At 41.2% G+C, this 16,777-nt stretch overlaps 1 protein-coding gene across 3 annotated transcripts in view; it reads left to right on the top strand.

Annotated features, from left to right (window-relative positions):
- The first annotated feature begins 382 nt into the window (after positions 1-382).
- PLPP1 (phospholipid phosphatase 1) overlaps positions 383-16,777 on the top strand; it is a 57,674-nt gene continuing 41,279 nt past the window's right edge. The window contains exon 1 of one of the 3 annotated variants that reach the window (XM_027709357.1): positions 383-674. In XM_027709357.1, the coding sequence (XP_027565158.1) occupies positions 617-674 (58 nt within the window). In that variant the 5' untranslated portion in view covers positions 383-616. The remainder of the gene's footprint in view (positions 675-16,777) is intronic. The other 2 variants (XM_027709356.1, XR_003538530.1) reach the window with 2 other exon arrangements.

The following is a 16,777-nucleotide window of genomic DNA, read 5'->3' as shown; positions in this document are numbered from 1 at the left end:
CCTTGTTTTTTAAAAAAAAACAACTTCCCAGAGATTTTTCTCCCAGAGAATGTTCTACATGTTCTCTGCGGAGGGCTGACTCCCCCCAGCCCCGCCAGGCCCGTGTGACATCGGGGCAGGGCTGGGGGCGGCAAGTGAGGGCAGACCGCGGGGCACCCACCCTCGGGGGACGAGGGGCCACCGCCGCCTCGAGCGGGCGGCCGGGCGGGCGGCCGAGCAAGCAGTGTTCCGGAGCTGCCCTTCCTCCCTTCTTCACGGAGCGGCCCGAATTGTTTCCCTTCCTTCCCGGGGCGGTCCCCGCCGCGATTGGCCCGGGCGCTGCGGCGGCCGCCGGGTGGGCCGTCGCGGCGGGGCGGGGCGGGTCCGAGGAGCCGCCGCCAGCCCGCCCTTCCCTCCAGCCCGGCCCCGCCGCCCTCCCCCGGCCACCTTAAAGCCGCGCCGGGGCCGCGGCGGCGGTAGTAGCGCAGTGCGACCGGTGGTGGCTCCTCAGCGGTGCCGGGAGCGCGGGGGGGGGCACGTTCCGTCGCAGCGCCCGCCTGGAGCCCCTCCCTCCCTCCGTGCTGCCGCCGCGCTCCCGCCTCGCGGGCCGAGGCTGTCACTGCCGGGCACCGCCAGCATGTTTGACAGGACGCGGCTGCCCTTCGTGGCGCTGGACGTGCTCTGCGTGCTGCTGGGTAGGTCGAGGGGCCACCGAGGGGCTTGGGGGCCGCCCCTGGGGCGCCGCGCTGCCCCCCCACGGCACCGCGCTGACCGCATGCTCGCCCCCCACTCCGCGCCGCAACTTCCGAGCGGGCTCCGGCCACCCCACGCCTCTTCCCGCCGCTGCCTGCCGCCCTGCCCTCCCTCCTGCCTATCTGGTCACTGTCCCGGGCCGGGAGGGGAAGGGAAGAGCCTCGCGGGGAGGGAGCTGCTGCAGCTTATCCACTGACATCTGGAACTCCCTCTTCTCTCTGATATCCTCACTCTTCCTTCCCTAACCTTCTTTGTCGGCTGAAAACCGGTTGTGGCAAAAGACAGTGCCGGAAAGGTGGATGTCTGGTAGATGTCTGTTGCCTGGGTTATGTTTGCTAGCCCAGGTGGGTCGGGAAGCTGTCCTGAAAGGGGCCGATGACACGGGAACACGCCTCTTCCATCCCAGGGTCCGGCACAGACGCGATGGTGCTCGGCTGTAGAGCGGAGGTTCGCCGTAAGGTTGAGTTGCGTGCGGTGCCGGTGGCAGTAAGCTACCGCTGTAGCTGTAGGCTGAAAGCGAAATAGGGCATTTCTTAGAGCACGGTGTTTGCGCCCTCGTGTCCGTGTGCAGCAGGGAGGGACGGGTGTCGGGCCAGAGCGATGCCTCGGTGATGGCCATGGGTTGAACCGAAACAGCCAGAGCACACTGCCACAGTGCTGCAATGCTTGTTTTGGCCAGCCTAAATAACAGAGCCTTCCCAACGTTACTTTATCCTGGTTCAGTCTCTCTAATGAAACTACTTCATGTCCTGTCAATTTGCATTAACTCTCTCCTTTCATGTAATGCCAGTGTAAAGAGCAATAATGTTAGTTACTGATCAGCGAAGGGGCAACTTCATTTGTAAAGACCTGTAGGACCGCTGGGTTTTGAGAGCCTGGGAAGTGTCCTGACTACCTGAAGATGTGATTCTTGGTCAGTCTTAGGAGGTGTTAGTTTTGGATGTTGGCTTCTGCGTCAAACAATGTCAGTACTTAAGTAATAAATCTAAGCACTTTCTCATCATGTTCAGAGTGTGGTGTTCAGACCTGGCACATGAAGTCCCCCTTGGCTGAAGATGTCTGTAGCATTAGTATGAACATAACAAGTAACATTTTCGTCTTGCTAGATGCTTCCAATTGCAGTGGTACCTGTAGCTAAATGCCATGAAAGAGCAAAATTACAATGAATGATGCATTGCTTGGAATTAATGTTATAGAGAGAGGTTTTGCAGAATGATAATGGATCCATGTGGTCTAGTGGGAGCAGTCTTTATGCAGATCAGAAGTTTTATGAAGCTATGCTGTAGTGAAGCTTAAACTTACATATTGTCCTTAAGGTCAGTGAAGCAGTTTTGTCTGTTCTGATAATTGTAATTACAAAATCTTTATAATTAGGCAAAAGTTTTGCACTATGCATATACTTTGTGTTTGAAGCATCTGGGCATATTGTAAGTAATCTTGAATAATCAAGGGAAACAAAATATATTCAAATTAGGACTGTAGCAGACATAACTTGAGGGTCATCTAGCTGAAAGAATGAGGGTTCTCCCTACTTCTGCCCCCTACTTCATTACCTTGGAAGGTAGATTCTTGACCTTGCTATGCAGTATAATATCAGTTTACATACCTTTCCCTGCTCTTGCCCTCCCCCGTGTAGCATTTGGATCACAGATGCACTCATCTGGTGTCCCAGTGTGCTGGAGGGTTGCCAGGCTTTTTATTTTCCCTTGGGCTTGTTTACTACCTACTAATAGTCTGAAAAATGCAGGCAGTGCGTGATATGAAGTCTCTTGACACCTGCAACTCTAAACGCATCAAGTTGCAGGTTTTAGTGAAACTGTAGCTGAGACAAAAAAAATATATATGTGTAGGAATGGGAAAGATAGAGGATGTAGGACCAAATTCTCTTCTTCTTTTCCCTGGCTCCCATGTAATTGAGGCAGGCCCTTAGAAGAACATCGTTCTTATGTGTGTCTAATGGGGGAATCTATTTTGATTTTTTTTTTTACTCTAAAAAGAATAGTTACTGTTGATTGTGGACTTTAACTCTCACTTGTTCCCTGCCCTTCCCTCCACTTGTGCACTTTGATATCTGCTCAAATTACCAAGGTAACTGCCCAGATAAAGTGACTTGCAGGTGTGGATAATGTGGTATCTAGTGTCTCTAGACACTACAGAGACCATGAGGCCTCCAAGAGAAAACTGGAAGTTTAAACACTATGAAGACCAGCTTCACATTACAGTGACCTGACTTACCCATAAGCTCACCACAGTAGCGGATGACTCTGTGTGTGTCTGACTTGCTTGCTCCTGTTTTAGTCAAGCCATTCTTTGTGCATTGTTTCTCAACACACGTTTTTCAAGAGAAAAGGAAGGGGGAAAAGAGCTATACAGTGATTTTCTGTCATTTAAATGGCTTTATTGAAAGGTCTGACAAGTGCCTAAGATGGAGCTGAGGTAAGAGAATAAGAGGAAGCATGCAGGGAGGGGAAAAAAGGAGGAGGGAAAAACATCTCCCCCTTCATGTGGCATTAAACTATGAGATCAGTTTGGTTGCCTGAAACTTAAGTCTAGGTTGCTTTTAATTGTCCTTAAGGAAACTCCCTTCCTCAGCCCTGTTATTACCCAATAAGGGAGAGAGAATTCAGGGAAAGAAGTCTTTGGTGCTCTGAGAAAATAATAACTCTTTCCCTCTTATCAGTGTGATAATCCTCTCCTTCTAAAAATAACACTGGTGTTTCAGCATTAAACTAGCTTTCTGTTCTGTAATCTAAAAAAAAAAGAAGCTGCAGGTTTCTGCAGTATCTGTCCTTAAATAGTGTGAGGAGGCTGTTTCTGCATTCCTTGTGTGCTGATCTGCAGTGCTGAGTGTGTGCTGCTGCATGTCTGTGTTCATCTCTGCAGTGCTACAGACAACAGCTCCCTTGCTCTGTGCAGTCCAGGGAACACTAGTCAGATGCATCCGTCACTGGAAAGCATGAGTGGCCTGGACTGCAGGGTTTCTTTCTCCCGCATACTTCTGTTACTTCTCCCTCCTTGGTTTTCTGATAGAGAGACATTTTATATAGCACGGCAGAGACTGACATTTCTAGACAATAGTAAAACCATTTGTCACAGATACTGAGACTTGGTTCTTATGGTTTACTACACTTGCAGTTTGTCAGGCAAAAAATAACACTTTATTTGACTAGCTAATTAGTTAGCTTGCAAATCATGCCTTCATTAGGCACTATATATATACACTCTCTGCCACTCTTACATGTCTATTGTTTGATTAAAAATCAGGCTCCTTTTTCATTAAGGGATGTAAACAATAGCTAAAGAACAAAGTTGGGAAACCCATGGTAATATTCCTGTAATCAGTGAAAGAACTACTAAATACATTTATCTTTAGATCAAACTCTCACTAAGACAAGGTCAGATTAAAGTTAGCTCTACAATGGTGACTGGAGCCATAATGAAAACATTTCTGTCACACTAGACTCTGCGATGACTTTCTTCTGGCCTGAACTTGTTGAAATTCATGCCTAAATGGAGTGCAGGGGTGCAATACAACACATTTTCCTTTAGTCCCTTGCCTGATTATGCAATTACTGACAAGCTATTGTAAGTAATTGGGAGTTGTACTTGTCAATATGTGATTGATGGTGTAATGCAAGAATATGTGAAACCCAAGATCAGAAAAATTGAAGCCTTCTAAGGAATTTATCCTTTTGTGTTCTGATCCACTTTTCTGCAATATATTGAAAATAGTAAAGAATTAATCAGTTAAATTTAAAACTGCTGTGCAATCTAGTTATGTTTGTGTAGAAATTTCTTTTCTTCCTCTCTCTGTCCTAACCTGTGCTGGTTCAAGAAGCTAGCTGAAAACTTTCCTACTGCCTGGCTGCTCTGTGTCAGTCTTTTTATTTTTTGTCATGAAATTTCTTCTGAGTAAGGGAAGGACTTCTAGTCCTTCCAAACAGAAGGATATGTGAACTAAACCCAGAAATACTAAATGCTTAGATCACTTAAAGCTTACTATTTAAAGACTGCTGGGATATTTTGTGATACAGGGTAATGCATTAAACAGCAGATACATGTGTCTAGCACAGGTGAGTTTGCTTTTGCGTTATATGACCAGTGAGAGTGAGATAGGTGGATCACTCTGCACACCCTGCAGAATGTTTTTGCTTTAGGAGCTGCTCTTTTCTTTTAGGAGTGTTTACTCCTGCCGTCACTGAAGGCAGCAGTCTTGGTGATGATTACAGTATTGCCGTTCAGTCAAGAAAGGCCGCCTCCTATGTGGGTTAGCACTTCCTGATTGCCGTAGTTCAAATAAAACCTCCTCCTCTATTACTTGTGACTCACTGATATGTGTCACCATTCTTATTTTCCACATCATGTGGGTGCTAAATACTCTTTCTAGTGCATGAATACATTGTTACAAGTATATGTGAAAGAGCAGTTTGTCTTCAGTGACACTGTCCCCCAGGTACCATGAGATGATACTCATTGACATGCTCTGTTCGTAGGAAACATAATTGTCACCTAAAACTGGGAAAATCTCTCCTCTCCTACTGTGCTTTCTTCTTTGCAACATTCACTTCTTATTTTCTTCTTATAAAGGAAGATGCTCTATCAGAGACTCTCTTCCCTCTTGCTCAGAAGCCTACAAAAAAACTTTAGGTTAGAACTCAACTTGTTAATGAACGTTGTTCAAAGTCAGCAATCTGATTCTTGCTCTGCCAGCTTTTGCTGTTAAAGTGTATCTTGTACTAACTCCTGACTCAAAGCCAGAAGTTCTTGCACTTTCTTTATACAGCGATGGGTGAATCCTAATTAACCTTCCAGTGCCTTCCCAAGAGCCAAATCTTTCCTCTTGGCATAATAAAGGAAGATGCTTATCAGCTCTTAGGTTCCTTACTAGCTGCTTGAGTCTTAGTGATTTCTTTTTTTTTTTTTTTTTTTTTTGGCCTTAAGCACTGAGAAGGGCTCTTGCAGCATGCTTTTGTGAGGACAGTGACCTTTGTGTAATGGAATGGGAGAGATGGGGCTTCTGACATTTTCTGCAGAAAATTTAAGTACCACACTACAATATAAAGATTAGCTATAAAATAGCTAATCTCTTAACAACTGAAGAAGTCCTGCATCACCTCCATAGCTGCTTGGGTGCTTGTGAAGGCTGTGTCGAGCTGATTCAACACACTGACCTGGTTTTAAAGAGTTGGGTGGTATAAACTTATACTGACTGAAGGCAGCTTTGTTTGAAAGTGCACAATCACAGCCCAGGTGGGGGGGAAGTAAAAAGTTGATTCCTGGTTGCCTGCTACTGCATAGTTTTGTGTAGGAGCACTGTTGCTGACCAGATGCTGATGAGAGAACAAAGCTGTGGTAATCCTCTCTTTGTGACTATACTGGAGCCATGGAAGGCAGGTAGCACAAAGAGGTGACCCAACTCTTGAAGGTACCTGGTGAGAAGAAAACTTGAGTTTTGTAGCCTTCTAAGTGACATGGGTTTACTATCCCCAATGATTGGCAATCCTCTTTTCATAATTGCTCCAGGAGGATTAAAACAAACTCACCTTGAATGAAAAAAAAACACCTGCTGAACAGAATTACATAGAAACCTATTGGTAAGATATGCAACCCACAGAAGTAGGCTTTAAAATGACCTTGCTTTATTGATGTATCTGCTTAGATTGGTGATGGTGCTTCTTTTCCTTAGCCCCTATACTGCAAAAGAAGCTCCTAATTCTTGGGTTTTATTCAGGTAAAATAGTTGACTGAAGACAACTGAAAAATTCACAAATACTAGAAATTCAGATAATGGATGACTAATGAACAACTACTTTTGACCAAAATTAAAACAATTTAAAACTGTTTTGAAGAAGCAAGATTTCCTTAAGATACTTTCTGACACTGTTTTTGGAATTATATAGTTACCACTACATCAGGAAACACTAGTCATAGAATCATAGAATGGCCCTGTGTTGGAAGGCCCCTTGAAGATCATCTAGTTCCAACCCCAGGGACGCTTTCACTAGAACAGCTAATCACTTCAGCTATAGCAATAGACCTCTCAGTCCTGCCTGTGAGTAGACCCAGGACCAATTTAACAGGCAGAGTGGTTCAATCCTGCCATTTTAAAACTGGAAGAAAACTGTGTTGCTTATACAAAGGATCTTATGCCTGTCTCTTCTTGTTTAACAATCAACTGCTAATGAGTTGACCCACTTTCTGGGAGAAATTTTCCTTTTCATGTTATGAGACTGATATCAAAGGCACAGAACTAAAAACTGCCTTTTGATAAACCTTCATTGTGTTTTTGAAACTACTTTTCCCAGATTCTCTGGTACTTTAATTCTTGTTGCACAGTCAGGTCCAGCTGTAAAAATGAACACTGCTTGTTCATATGGAAGCCAGAAATAGATCCAAGTAATCTTCTTTAGCAGAATATGACATATAGAAGGATAATGTTGAAACTGTCTAGTGCACTTATCAAGCATTCTGTTATTACATTGAATTAGAGGACTTGAAATGACGAGTACAAGAATAGGCTGTTCTTGCTCTATTATAGACTTTGCGGATTCATCTTTAAAAAGCTGTTACCTAGAAGCAGTCTGACTCAGAAATGTGATAAAGTTCAGTTTTATTTGTATTGTACTTCAACTCAGTTTTGGCATCTCTCCTTCATGTGGTGCCTTGCTATCTGGCAACAAGAGCAAAGCTTTTTTTAAATTTTGAATTAAAAAATGTAAGTATATCAGCTCAGGACACCCATCTTGAAATCTATAAACCCAGAATCTGCTAAATGAAACCAAAAATATGCAGAAGCGATATCAGTACATCCTTATTTCTGTGATCGTGCTGATGTAAGAATGGGTTTTGCTAGACATAGCTGAGATTTTAGTGGCTCCTCCCCTTTGCTGCCATTGCTAATCATGCAGCTTTCAGAGGGGCTATGTGGGGCTTTTTTGATCTCCTGACATATTCAGTTACCTAGGCATCCCTGGTATAGGGGAGGGGTTACAATTTTTTATGTCATCCATTTCCTAGGGAAGGAAGAAACTGTACCAAATAGGAATTATGTTCTGTTTTTGCCCTAAGTGTAGAAGGGATTGTGTATCAAATTTCAGCATCTCAAGTAGCTTCTGCCTCTCTTAGAATAAGGTGGAATTTTTACCTCAATTTAATATTAGTGTATTTTTGTCTGTTTATTTTGTTACTGCAGATCTGCAGATTACTGTAAGTCTGTTCTGAGTCTTAGATGACTGAGTCAATGAAGCTAAACAGTAGGTGCAATATTTTCTGAAACTGGAGTACTGAGTTGGTAAGGAACACATACTTACCTAAATTTATCTGCCTTATTTTAAGGTACAGAAGGCCAGTGACCTACGCTTACCATAAGCTGAAGGGGCTGGTTTGGAAGCTAGTGGTGGAGAGGCCTGAGAGAATAAACTTCTTATTATAACAGGGAACCTTCTGATGTGCAGCAAGCACATTTGGGGAGCATAAATGGCCTTTAAAGGGTACAGAAGGCAGGCAGTGAGATTGAGCCTGGCAAATAGTCAGGAACACTATTCCCTGTTAAATTCCAAAAATCATCTTAGTCATCATCTTAGTCAGTGTCTGCTTTTCTTAGTGTTTCCTTGAGTGAATGTTGTAGCTTTTGCTGACTCAGGAAAGTTACAGCTTCACCTTCTGTTTTGTTAGGTAAGCCTATACTGCAGTACTAGTATTGAGTTAAAATATTCCAAGGCAGTATGATGGCTGGGTCTAATGCTAATGGAGATCCTGGGCATGGAAGTAAGGTCACTATTTCTGCTTGCAGACTCTAACCATTCTTCCCATCTCTTCATTAATCTTAAGACTACAGTCATCAACACTAGAAAATTATATATCTAATCCTAAGATCACAGATCTAGTGCTGATAATTTCTACTAAAAACTGGAAAGCAAGCACCTGCTCTGTTACATGACTTTCTATGCTTTATGTTGCTTAAATATTTTTACAAGTTCTGATTAAACTGATTTCTGAGCAGTCTTCTGAATCAGTACAAAACAGCTGCTCTGATGGCTCAAAAATATATGTCAGTTTTCCTTTTAAAATGTGTTCTGATTGAGCTTATGATAGTTTACGTTCTTACAATGTATCATTAGGCACTGCAAACTTCAGTCTAACATGGAAAAAATGTTCTGTTGTCTTAAACATGATGGCATGCAGCAGTGTGTACAGTGTAAAGTAACTTTCTGGTGTATGACAGGGTATACAATGTAATGGAAATTCTGAGTCCCTCTCTAGCACTACTGTTGTAAGGCCTGACTTTGTTAAAGACTGTTTAAATAAAATATTGTTATGCTTGTAGAACTCATTGGAAAAAGAGCATTTATGCTCCTGACAACAAATTGCCTATTATATTTCTAGAAACTGAATGGTATTTCAAGTTAGGGTGTGTAGATAACATGAGAAATACTCTGAAAGCCTCTTGCTGTGCACTCCCACAAAACAAAAATTAAAATGGAAAAATAGTTATAACTTCTGAGGTTTAAATGAGCAGTAGTCTTAAATGATGTTCAAAGTTGGTGTCACTTGCAGTAAAAAGAAAAAAGTCCCTTGTTGTTTTGTCAGCAGCTGACCTTGACACTTCAGTTTCTTTGGCTGTGTTGCTCTCCTGATGTGTAAGCCCAGTGATTTAGGTAGATGGTGTGTAGAAGACCTAGATCTTTGGAGGCTTATACATGCTTTTGTATCTGGGGGCTTTTTAATTCTCTAGACAGTACAGTCAAAGCCTTTAACAGTAAATATAATGCTGAGCATGTAATGCAAGCAGTGATTAATTAATTCCCCTAAACAGGAGGGATTATAGTGGGAAAAGTCACTCTTGTTTGCTCTGGCTGCAGCCGGTTGGATTCTTCCCCATCCCATGAGCAGCACTGAAACACAAGGAACTGCTGACCTCTCCTGTTCCACCTGCCCTGCCTCTGATCCCCCAGTGTGTTTTAGCTATTAGTGTGGGGATGTTAAATCTTTGTCAGGTCTGTCAGTAATTGGGCAGTTAGCCTCTGCTGCACTCGGTGAACTGCTAATGACTTCCAGGTGCCTGTCCATCCCTGGGCTAGCTTCAGCTTTCTTTCCCTCTGATCAGAGCAGAGCCCAGGGCACAGCCTTTGCTTGTGACCTGCAGTTGACTCACTTGACCTGAATATGTTGCTCTCTGTAAGCAATAGAGCAGGATAAGATATATTATTGTCTTGCTTCTGCATTTTTTGTTTCGCATTTGCACTTCTCTAAGTGGTCGCAGAAGAGAGAATTGCATGGTTTCTAGAGTAACAGGTAGTGCTTCTAAAAGTCCGTTTTTTGGAATGAAATGTAGATATAAGGGAGAATACATTTGTCCATGCTAATGTTTTTATGTAAGTGTTTTGACCTGTTCTAATGGATTGGGAATATAGATGACTGAGCTAGTGCTCCTGTGTAATACTAAACTGTTGAATGCAGAGAAACTGGAATATGATGTAGTTCTGTCTTACTAATTGACTGGACTAGAAATTGCATGCTTGTCTGTTGAGGCTGTTCCAACTCAGAGGAAGGTTTCCTCTGCTTCCTGTCTCCACCCCCCTTGCCTTGGCACAACCAAAAGTGTAAGGTGTGGTGAGGGACTCAGTTGATCTGGCTTCTCTGCTAGTCAAGTCACAGATCAGAGAAAAAGTAAAAATATAATAGCATAAAGTTGCAAGTAGAATAGTAGGAGAGATTAGAATGCTGTGCATGCTTTTAAATACATATATCCTGTTTACTGAAGCCTATCACAGCTTCTGGTGTTATCAGAACAATCAGTGTGCTGGTATTAGAAATGCTTTGCATTCCTTAGTGTAGAAAAGTGAGATAAAGTTCTTAAAGTGGATAGGAGTTAGGTTGTGAGGTACCCACTTATCTCAGCTACTGAAAATAAATAGTGCACTGATTTTTCTTTTGTACATCCCTTACCTCTAGGTATCAGAAATCTAAATGTTTTCTCATTATTTTAATGTCTTCTTCCTCTTGGTAGTTTTTTGTGTTCTCAGAACCTCCTATCTTAAGAGGTATTGATTCTTTCTCTTGACTGTTCATGGAAAAAGAATTTCAGCACATCTGCTTTTCTGCAGAGAACAGTCTTTTATAGATGCTTCTAAACTCTCTCCAGCAGCATGAGATTACCTTGAGTTTGTTTAAATCTCTTGCATACTTCCTTACTGTACACTGAAAAATGAAGAGCAAAGCAAACATGGTTGTCCTGTCTGAAATTAAAATCAGAAATACAAGTGTAAGAGTGGGAGAACTTAAATTCTCCCTTGCTCTCAGTCATGATTACCAGATGTATAGGTTTAGCTTGAAATTATGACATTTATCGATCTGTGGGGTTAGCAGCATCACCTGTCTAATAAAATGTGAGCTGTAAAAAGTAACTGATCTGTTTTGAGCTCACAATTTGCCATGTTGTATGGAGGTTATTTCTCCAGTACAGATCAAATTACTGTTTGACCCCTTAACTGTAAATTGTGTATTTGTTTACGAAAGCTGAAGCTGACTTTATGTCAGCATATCAAGTGCAGAATATATTGACCTTATTTTTCAGGTAAGTTTAAAGAAACATAAAAATTCTTCTCAGTCTCAAGTTAGCCTAGTATAGGTTCTTGTAATTCGCATTTACTTGTGAGTTTATTGCAATATGAGGAAAAATCTTTGGTTAATAATCAAGCTAGAATGCCATGGTCTTCCTTGAGGGTAACTGCCTTTCCCCTAGTTTCTAGATATTAATTTGTTTTAGTGAAGACAACTTCATTTGTTTTAATGAAGAGGACTAGATAGGAGCATGGAGTCTTAATGTGCCTCGGAGAACCTGAAACAGCAATTCAGCATGAGTTTAAGATTGCACAGAGCCTCAAGTGGAGATTCAGTTGCTTCCACAGACAATGAGGCCAATTGGGTTAAAGAAAGGATGTTTACAAAATACAGTGCATTCCTTGGAACTACTTAAAATTGTGAGGGAGAAAGCACCACTGACCAGGAAACAATTTCATGAGTTCTGGAAGCGGATCTGTCCCAGGCTGTCCTAGTTCTCCTTTCTTCCACACCATTGGCTATATGTTCCTAATCTGTCCTTTGAACCAGCTCTCACAGTAATGCACTCAACCAGATGACCAAGTGCCCCTGAAAAACCTGTGTTGTGTGCTCATGGGCTTTTTCTTTCTGGAAAACTTGGTGTGAAAAACTAATGCCAAGACAAGGAAGGGGATGGCCAGAGGTTGGAGGAGGACCAGACAGTCTAGGTTGTCTTGAGTTGATCTTGAAAGCTTAGCTGAGTTTTGTGAGCACCACATCTGGTTCTGAAACAGGTAGTACAGTATCACTGAAATGGTTAGAAACTTCCTGAGTTTCTTTCCTTTCAGACAACAAAAACCTTTCAAAACAACAATATTCTTTGCTGGTCTTAAATATTTATGCAACTGCTGTAAAAGTTGCTAATTCAGCTATAAATGCTGGTTTTTCCTTGTTTAAGGAAAATATGCAGCTTGCTAGCAAAGCTACATGGACACTTGAGTGTCAGAATCTGACTTCTTAAGCAGTTTAAGAAGCTTAAGCATCTAACTCTAAAATTAGAAGTGTGATAAATGCCACAAATCAGAATAGTGTGGTGTTACGCACATTGTAAAAAGATGATAGTTTGGTATCCATCACTTCCATTTGAGGGAGAAACTGTGGAATTTAAATGTGGTGGGTTTTTTGGTTTAGGCTTAAACAGTAGAAAAATAACATAAACACCTTTTCACTAACCAATCTTCCTTTGGAAAAAAAAACAAAACTTCACCCTCTTCCCTTGGTCATTGGTATTTTATTTTTGACATTCCCTTTCTGCGAGTGGAGGATAGTTCTCACAGGGACTTCCTCCCTAAGTCTCCCAGTCTCTATAGACTTCCTTTCCTTCCTTCCTCAAAGGCTTTTGTGTCATGCCATGTTGTCCAGCCAGATGTGATTAAAAAGTTCCTTAAGGCTACTTATATTACTGTGAATTACTGTAGGTGTTCCATGGAAATTACACTACAATGGGCTTGAACCTACAAATTAGAGTTGGAAACTCCTTGTGAACTCAGCATAGCCCCTTGTAACTATTTCAACTAGCTTAACCTCACTCTGTACAAATGTTGCCCTGGTCTAGCCCAAACTTAAGGCTGTTCCTTCCCTGCAATCCCTACTCAGTAACTCAAGCATCATTTTTGCATTTCTTCTCTCCCCCTCCATTCTGTTTGCTTTTGGTTTTGTTCATGTGTATGATGGTTTTTTTACCTTTCTTTCATAGGTAAAAGCTTCAAATCTCTGCAGTGTCTTTTCCTATTCAACTTTGTTACTACGTCTGTAGTTTTCAGGGTTATGAAACCATAGGACAGTTTGTGTGGAGGAGGTCTTAAAGATTCATCATTACAATACCCCTGCCATGGGCAGGGACACCTTTCACTATCCCAGGTTGCTTAAAGCACCATCCAACCTGGCCTATCAGTTAGCTAGAGTCTGATTGTGTGACCATTACAGGAGAAATGCCTCATTTTATAACAGTTCCAGAGCACTTGAGTGATCAAGTTGTTTTCTCTGCATAATTAAAAGGGAGAGAAACTAGATTAGAGGACTGCTGTCTGTTTCCTGCTACTGCCTTGCAAAATGGCCCAGAACACGTTGGTCTCTAGTATCTTGACAAGATCAACTGCATAAGTTTTAACAAAAAATAGAGAAACTCCAAATCTGAGAAATTCCGGTCTGAAGCATGCGGAACTTCAAGTAATAGTGCTTTTTAATAGCTGACGGTCATGCTATAGAGGATATGAATAACAACTAAACCATTAGGATCCCTTAAGGTATAAAGTTACCTAGAAGAGCATTCTTGGACATTACTGTTGGTACTGTCTGGGTAAAAAGGAAGAGAAGGTATATTGTGAAAAGGACAAGGAGAGCTGATCTACAAGATTGCCTTTCAGCCTTGTAATCTTGCACTAGATCTTGGTCACTCTTTCCTCCAATTTGTAGAAACTAATGAGACTGAACAAATATACATTTCTCAGAATTTCAGTGTACAGTCAGCCTGCATAAAGGTTGTGGAGGTGCTTGGCACTTCTGATCCAATACTGGCCTGTTATGTACATTAGTAGTGGGGTTTTTTCTTTTTCCTCTTCTAGTGAAAACTTCAGGACTGTTTGCTTACATGTATTACATGTTGTAAAATGAGCAATAGTAAACTACTATTTGGGATAGGTTAATGATCAACTAAATACCATTTCACAAAGTCTTCTATTCCGCTTCTGGAAAGGAGTACATCATTTGGATTGCCATAGGAACTCCTAAAAGTAATGAAAAAAATGGAAGTGGGCAGTGTAAGATATGTAACCAACTTCCTTTTTTTTCTACTCTTTTACTATAGCCTATACAAATTAATTTTGCAGTCTTATTGAAACTGTCCTCATCTGACTTCTTTATTTGCTGCTTTTCCTTTTCCCCCTTCCCAGAATCTCATTGTTGAAAGTAAAAACACACTTTAAATCTACTTTCTAAGTACTGCATAGGGTAGACAGATCAATCTGATTTAACAAAAAGGTGCATCCTTTTCTTTCAGTGAAATAGATATAGAAAAGAACAAAAATGTATGAAGAAATATTTAAATGTATAGGCAGTAGTAAATAGTATAACTATGTAAAAGCTCTCACAAAATAGTTTTATAAACAGATTTCACATGAAGAAGAAAAAAAAATTAAATCTTGAGTTCCTTTCATCTGTTTAATGAAGACTGAGCGCATAGCTTTTACTGGCAGGAATTATCCCTAATTAAAAAAAAAAGTCCTTGAAATTCTGCCTTACCTAGGTTACAAAGTGAGCAATTCTCCCTTCATATTCAAACTTTTGCTGGTAGGCTTAAAAAAACTGCCTTAAAACAGTTGTCAGACTTAGGGTACCTTCCTTTTTCATGTACACTCATGTAATTGCTCTCCTTGAAAAAAAACCACGACTCATGATTCTGTGTACTTTGGTGGCAAGAAATTTGGAATTTTTGAGCTTAGAACTCTTTGGCACATTTGCATGTGAATTGCATGCCATCTAGTTTCTGAACTGGAGCTCTTAGAGAACATATTTCAGCAGCTGGTAAAAATGAAATGGCCAGCCTTCATGAAGTTAAACCTAGGAAAAAACCCAAAACAAACCACCTCAAAACCTTACTGTAAAACCAGCAATATTGGCTCAAATGTTGAACTGGAAGGCTGAAAATGTAATTGAACAAAACAGAAAAATTCTTGATGTTAGGTTGTAGTGTCTTTTCTTGGAAAACAGGTATTTATGTCTAAGTAGTCCACTTCTGCAAAACACAAGGTGCTGCTTAAGTTAAGCATGAGGATATTTCTGCCTGTGAAAATCTGATGACTTTTTTGAGAAGATAGGATTGTATCAATTAGGTAATGGCTTTACCACTCCCATCATTTTGGTGCTGGGTATGCAGTAGCAGAGATAAAGATAGGAAACACTGACTGAGTTGTGTTAGTGGAATCTTGCAGTGGCCTTGAGTGTAGCTGAAAGTTGTCTCCAGGCACGTGAACATACAGCTGGAGGAATTTTGACATGAGTTCTTCAGTGTGGCCCCCTTCATATTTGAAGGGCTGCAATTCTGTTTTGTCTGCTTCTGCTACCTGTCAAGCTTCAGCTCTCTTCTCAATCATTAAAGCAGAGGAAGGAAGGAGGGAGACCTTTGAGATGCAGTTGATTTGATGGTACATCATGCTACTTAATGAAAAACTTTGTGCTTAAAGTCAAATGAGCATACTGCTATTTGCATTTTTGTATGTTTTTTTTATATGGGATGGTAAGCATCAGTAAGTGTGGATGTATATTCTTCATATTTCAGATGTTTTGTGGAAAAAATTTTGCTGTGCTCCATAAGAGGATTTAAATTCCTCCCAGATTGCTTTCTGTGACCATAGCAATTTTATTAGAAGAGGAGTTGAAAGCCTAGAGTATTACCAAACGCATACAGTTTCAATATGCACTTCACAAGCCTTTGCGCTGCAACTTAGCAGCCCAAAGAAGGGCCCAGGACTTATCACTCTGTTCCTACTGTTTCTCTCTTGATGTCTTTTCTTCTAATGAAGTATATAGGAATAAGCTCATTTAAAACCCCTTTAAGCTACTTACCTTGTAGTCAACAAGTGTCACCAGAAATCAAAACAATCACTCATCATATTAACTTATTTGAAATGTGTTTTGTTCTCAGTACAGCAGGTTGTTTATATCCTGACTAGTCTTTTCTGTGTCGGTAATTGCACTTACCCTCTAATTTACATATAGACCATCTATTTGCATGTTGCATGAACGTTATGGAAAATATAAGGTTTAGTTTGCCCTTTTTTACCTTGTTTTAAACCAAAATCTACTTTTTGTTTTGTTTCAGGATTTTGCAGCTCTTACAGCATTACCTTATTTATCCACTGTTAGTCTAGTTCTTGGTCAATAGATCAAAGGGAAGCGGGGGAGTGGGCATGGTGGTATTTGGTCAAATGCTGTCAGAAGCCTTGATGGCTTCTTTGACATGACTGTTGGTATAGTGCAAGTGAACTCGTAAGAGGGGGAATAGGTAATATGTCACACAGTGTAAGTTCTGAGAGTTGTAATTTGTACCAGAGTCTCAGTTTCCATGTTAATAACTTGGACATTTTCATGCAGAAATCTTCCAAAGTGTACAAAAGCTGTGTAAATGCATTCTTAAGGTATAAATCTCATTACCAAGAGATAGAGTCCAGACACACCAGTGTCCATATTTCCAATTGGTGTCTCTGCAGTTCTCCTGTACCCCTTACCTGCATGAAAACTACTTGCATAAAATCTTTAACTCCGTAATTATGGCAAAATCTGTGTGTATTTTTTGTCTTGGTATCTGTAAACACGGATCAGATTATAGTGTACAGACCAAGGCTGGTAATTCAGATACAAGCCAAAGTAGTGAGGTGGTGGGAAAGGAGGGGGCCCTCAATAACTATTTAGTTGTGTGAGTGGCAAATACTTTTTCTTGAGTGTA

This window comes from Neopelma chrysocephalum, unplaced genomic scaffold (genome assembly GCF_003984885.1).
Source record: "Neopelma chrysocephalum unplaced genomic scaffold, ASM398488v2 Primary Assembly neopelma1_96770, whole genome shotgun sequence".
Lineage (NCBI taxonomy): Eukaryota > Metazoa > Chordata > Aves > Passeriformes > Pipridae > Neopelma > Neopelma chrysocephalum.
Note: the sequence above shows the minus strand (reverse complement) of the source record. Positions and strands in the feature narration are given on the sequence as shown.